The 5,916-nt window shown below is 30.8% G+C and overlaps 1 protein-coding gene across 1 annotated transcript; it reads right to left on the bottom strand.

Annotated features, from left to right (window-relative positions):
* Positions 1 to 916: 916 nt before the first annotated feature.
* LOC18054569 (gibberellin 2-beta-dioxygenase 8) lies at positions 917 to 3,434 on the bottom strand. Its single transcript, XM_006452112.1, has 3 exons — positions 2,995 to 3,434; positions 1,244 to 1,565; positions 917 to 1,156 (listed from the first exon to the last, which is right to left on the bottom strand). The coding sequence occupies exons 1-3, from the start codon at positions 3,432 to 3,434 to the stop codon at positions 917 to 919; spliced, it is 1,002 nt and encodes a 333-aa protein (XP_006452175.1).
* Between the last annotated feature and the right edge of the window lie 2,482 nt (positions 3,435 to 5,916).

A 5,916-nucleotide genomic window follows, 5' to 3' on the forward strand; every position in this document is an offset into this window, starting at 1 on the left:
AAGATATGATTGTTGTGGAAAAAAATTATAATTATGAAATAAAAATTAATAATGTATAGTAAATATAATTATTAAATAATAATTTTAACAAAAATAATAAATATCTTATAAAGTTTTTATCACATAAATGATGGAACAAACTCCACTTAATTTTCAAACTACAAACAACTAGTATTTACTGAACACTTTTATATTATAACTTTAAAATTATAACGCTCCTGTCTCAAAACTAAACAGGGATGCTAGTAAACATTTTGCTAGCCACTGAGTGCATTCATAACTATAACGGTCGTGTGCACGTGAACTAAAATCAACCTGCTCCCAGCAATACTTCATTGATTGATAACAGCTGTTGCAAGAGAAGAGAGCCGGCCGATACATAATATTGGGGATGATACATACTATTGATTGATAGTTATCACACAACAATTATGTAAAAATCATGACCTAGGTTCATATCAGGTCATATTTTTCGGCAAAATAATGGAAGCTAAACCAATTATCAATTGCCAAACCCAAACAACCCTCGCAATTGCGAGAGCAAGTTTTCATTATTTTCGATCTCAATGCTCAATTATATAATTGATGGAGGTAGATTTTTTACGTGGGTAGAGGAGATGTCTCTTGAATATTAATGAAAATATAATTTTCAGCCATACTTTGTAGATTTGATTTAAGTAGTCTTACTAAATGTTAGATTGTAAACTTTTCATTATAATAATATATATCTATATAAAAGAAAGAACTCGGTTGTCAATTGAATTACTAACCATGTAAAGAGGTATAACAAGAGTAGAAGGAGAGTTAAGCAGCTTAGTATATGTAAATGCTGCATCCTGCGTTATTGGATGTTCTTAACTTTTTACCTATATCCCTCTTAAATATTTGACAAAGGAAAGTGAAAAAATGTTTCTTATTACAAGAGAAACCTTGAGAGGCCTACTTTGTTTCCTGTAGCTCGAACATCCTCTTGGATTTGTTGTTTATATTCTCTGAAACTAAACTTTCTATAAATTGCTGGCTCGATGATATTCTCAGTACTCTCAATCACAGCTTCATATGAGGGACAATAAAAGTATGCCACTGAGTATCTTTCAACTTTTGGATGCGAAACCACCCGGTGTTCAACGCTCTTGTACACTCCATTGCTCAATGCCTAAGATATCATAAATTATATGCATGCCTCATTAAAAACTTTTAATTGATTAAATTCAGTACAAGTTCCAAATTATAATTTAATTACCTGAAATAAGTCACCAACGTTGACAATTAGAACATCAGGATTAGGTTTAACACTAAGCCATCGTCCATCTTTCTTCAGCTGCAAGCCTCCGACGTGGTCTTGATATAGAATGGTGAGAAAATCACTATCAGTGTGAGGTATCAGTCCCAACACCTCGAATGATGGCGGGCATGGAGGATATCTGTTCATTCGAAGGTAACTGGAGCCTGGCAGGCAATTTTCTCGAAAGTAAGATGACTTGATCTTCAAGTTACGAGCTAAATACTCGGCCAACCTCTCAGCTAGATTCGCAGCTTTTGTCGAAAACAAACCAATAGTTGATCTGAAGAAGATGGTGAAGTACTTAGGATAAAAGATCTTAACGTGAACCAGATTATATCATTGATACATTATCTTGATCTCCTTATCCTAAGTTTTTAGTAACCCATTTTGCCTTGCCTATGGTGTTAAAACTTTAAAAAACACATATATGTTATTGATGGATAAATATGATTGTTGTTTAACATACAAATTGATTACTGAGCATAGGTAAACAAATTAAAGCTAGTTAATGTGTATGTTAAAAGATCAAATTTTCCCCGTGACAAAACGTTTTATCAGTAAATACTACATTGGTTATTAAAATTTATAAAATAATCCGAGTGCATGGTAAAAGTATTATTAATCTAAGTGTCATTCTCCCTTAACTAAAATGACCAAAATCAGCACATGAATGTTTCAAGGGATGGAATGATGAAGAGATTGTGCAACTTTTTAGGAGTTAGGCGGCAAGGTAATGTCAGGCATGTACATGATATGACTTGGATAAGGTTTGAAAATGGGAAGTACCGGTTAGAAGTTCGATAAGATTAAAGTGAACAATGCTAAGTACTTTCTGTGTCCCCTATAGTTCAAATTTTATGTCCTGTGTGGCATAATTACGCACTTACAATGTGTACTTTCATTTTATATCATTATAAATATATATATATAGAGACACACACAGTGTAAAGAGTGTAAAGAGCAGGTAAATGGTAATAAAAGTTAATCTTTAATCTCAAAAATATCGTTTCTTATTTAAACAAATCTACGTATACGCATAATCCGTAATTTTCAGCATGTAATTATGGGATAAAAGCTTATTCAAAATAATTAATAATATTATTTTCGATTTATTGCCATTATTTAGTAATCATTTTGCATTTATATTCACCGATTCAAGAGGCTGTACATTCAAAGATTGTTGGAATTTTTCTTTATTCTTTGGCTTTCTGTTTTGGTTCTTCATGGCCTTGGTTTAATCCTATACTTTTTTTAATAAAATTATTTAGTCGAGGTTAACTCAACAATAATGTTACATTTACGTTAATGCATAAATACAATAAAAATTACAAACACACACATATTAGTTTCATTTTACTAGAATAAGTTTAGTGAAAATAAATATAAAATCGTGAGTCAAGAGTAATTAAATCCCATACAGAAAAATTGCCTTAAGAATTCATAAATTCTAAAGTGCCTAATCGATATGATTTCATAGCGATCCCAATTTCTGGTTCTTTTATTTTTTTTTTAATTTCTGCCATTGAGCTAACTCTATCTATATGCATGTAATTAATTAATTGAACAGTTAATCAAATAAAAAATTTATGAAAATCATGAATAAATCAATGATTGTGGATCTTCAGTGGTATGAAGTGGCCTTCCCGTCAGGTTTTGGATTTGAGTTTCAATGAGTACATGAGTTAAATTAAAAAAAAAAATGTAAATACCTGGGGTTATTGCTTTCATCGCCCAGTCTTGAAATATCAGTAACCGGAATGTGAAGAGCTTCTGACCATAGAAACTGCTTCAAACAAGTAGCTTTAGGGTTTCCCCACCTATAACTATCAGCTGATAAATTCATGAAATTTTGTTCCGACTTCTTTCGGAAAGGCTGATGAAAGATCTTCATCTGCTCCTTTCGCATGCTTTCGAGGACTTTCTGTGGGATTCCATGATTCATAACTTGGAAGAAACCCCACTGAGAAGCAGCTTCAGCCATCTCTTCTATCCATTTGTCAAAGCTCCGGAAATTTAAACGAGCGAGGTCAATCGAAGGAAGCTGACATTCCTCATCCACCGCGACAAGCCTCTCATCGTTTGCTTTTGCAGTAGAGTTATGGAAGAGGGTTGGGTAAGTTTTTTCAAAAGGAGGTTCTATATCATCCATGGAGATAAAGAAAGAGAAATTAATGCTGCCTCAAGTGTACTGTCTACTCAGACCTGTGAAGTTCTAAAGATTAGTTTATGTATAGTAAGAAAATCTCATATATTGGATAAGAATTGTTTTGGGACCAAAGATATAAGCTAGACAACTCTCTCATAAGCTAACATTTGAGCAGTCAAACACAATGTTAAGTGGATAGGTAGAATCAGCAGCATATTACATTCTTATTTAGATAATGACATCTCATACGTTCCCATTTTAGCTTATTAATTGTTACAATATATTACATTTTTATTTGCATAAAGACATCTCATACTTTCCTATTTTAGCTTATTAATTGTTACAATATATATTTATTTCATGTCCAAAGTGATACTCTGAGTATATACTTTATTAATTTGGACAACTATGGTAAAAATATTTGTGCATGGGCGGATATCGAGTATAGGATTAATGTGGGGACACGATCTCAGATGTCTTTTGGAAAATTTCAAAGTATGATTATAAAATAACTTTATTTTCTTTAAATTTTGTAATAGTGCTCGATATGAGTTTTTTAAATTATGAAAAAGTCTCAGCCGATTTCGAAAAGTTTCAACCTACCGAACGTCTAAAATCCCAGTTCTTTAGAATTAAATTAGTTATTTTGATTTTACATCAAGTATTACCCACACTTAATAAACGATAACTCACAAAAATAAAATAAAATAAAATGTTTTCCTCTTTATGTATGAGGAAGTATGAATGAAAAAAAAAAAAAAAAACCCAAAGCGTTTAAATATGTCAAAAGAAAAAAAAAAGAAGAATTCGGATTGGTTTGCATACCAAATATGTTAAGTCGCTTTCAAGTTGATCAATCATGGTAGTGATTAAAATAATGAGAGAGATAATTTGAAACACATGACACAATTCTATTGGATTATTTATTGAGATTGTTCGACATAAAATTTTCTCATTTCGAAGTTACTCCATAATATTCTCTATTGAAAGAAGAATATTCAATTAAGATTCAATTCTTCTTTAGTTTATTGAGACTGTCCTACTTAAGTTTTTCTTAATCCTTCAAAAATTACTTTATAATATTCTCTAGTGACTGAAGTATTTAAGTTAGTATTCAAGTATTCTTTCTTGCTTTAATCTTTACAGCGGCTTTCTTTATGCATGTTCTATCCATTGGGCTAATTGAGTTGAGTTAGTAACTAAATACACACAAGAATTAATTGAGAAATTCACTATCAAGAGTTGGTGTTTTGCTATTATCTCATGTCAGTTGACTAGTAATAAAAGAAATGCAGCTTTATGATCAGTATGAGGAAACCCTCATACTTGTTCATCCCGTTATCAGAATGAACACCTAAAGGATTTTCACCATAATTACAAAATTTCCACCTCGCATAGGTTTCAATTAGTTTCATGTATGAATTACTGTATATACAAATTACAGTCTTAATTTGGAAATTAATTAAGCTAAAACAAAGTACGTGGTAATTTATTATTAATTGATCATATGAGATTATATACCTCTAATTGTCTCACGTATCCATGGCTTTGTCAATGTTGGCCTCCGCACAAATCTTAGCTAGCAGTTGAAGATTTGATGTATTGACTTATGAAGAAACTCTAGAATACTTTTGAAGTATTATTGCAGTCATATAATAAGTAAATAATATTATGATATGAGTGCATTTACTTTTGAGAACCAACATGCAGTTAATGGTTATATAAAATTTAACTGTACATCTCATACATGTATCAATTAATTGTATTACTTCTGATATAATTTAAGATGAACAATAATCGCATTTTGTATCTAAAATCAATGTCCAAAACAACCAATTAATTATACTCATTTAAAGCAAACCCTTTTCTGGAGAAAATACAAATAAACTCTAAGTGTGAACTTCAAAATATTAAAAATCATTACCGGTAAGCTCCTTGCTTTTACGTGCATGTACAAGTTTCCTTGGCACTGACAAAAACACATTCATGGAGCTAATTAAAACCATTCTAGCTCTATATAGTTTGTGGCTACTAAATTCGTGGGCTAACTAATAAGATTTTGTATTCGAACATAAATTTAATTCACAGGGTACGTAAATTGTTAAAGACTTAATAAATACTATTGACTCCTTAGTAACATAGAGAAACAAGTGTTTTCCTAACATCCATCCCATTTCTTCTTAATAAACATCATAATTATATTGGAGAAATAACTTAGCTAAGAAGCGAAGCAATTGGATATATATCTAGCAAATTTCATTTATAAATCACAATAAACTATAAAAGCATTTTAGTGTTGGGTAATATTAGTGATCTCACCTACAGTGATTTTCTTATTAGAATTCTAATTAATGTAGCAGCTTATTTATATTTACCACATCCATCTATTATTAATATTTATCATGGAGGGATGAAATTATAAATTATAAAAAAAAAATTATCAATGACTAACATGATGTGAGAGTTACATAAAACCTACACATTA

This window comes from Citrus clementina, unplaced genomic scaffold (genome assembly GCF_000493195.1).
Source record: "Citrus clementina cultivar Clemenules unplaced genomic scaffold, Citrus_clementina_v1.0 scaffold_1, whole genome shotgun sequence".
NCBI classification, from domain to species: domain Eukaryota; kingdom Viridiplantae; phylum Streptophyta; class Magnoliopsida; order Sapindales; family Rutaceae; genus Citrus; species Citrus x clementina.

Excerpts from the sequence above, each read along its gene's own strand:
- LOC18054569 (XM_006452112.1), bottom strand. The coding sequence starts at position 3,434 with ATGGATGATATAGAACCTCCTTTTGAAAAAACTTACCCAACCCTCTTC. Across the intron at positions 1,566-2,994 it reads GATGAAAGCAATAACCCCAG|ATCAACTATTGGTTTGTTTT; the intron begins GTATTTACATTT and ends CATCTTCTTCAG. Across the intron at positions 1,157-1,243 it reads ACGTTGGTGACTTATTTCAG|GCATTGAGCAATGGAGTGTA; the intron begins GTAATTAAATTA and ends ATGATATCTTAG.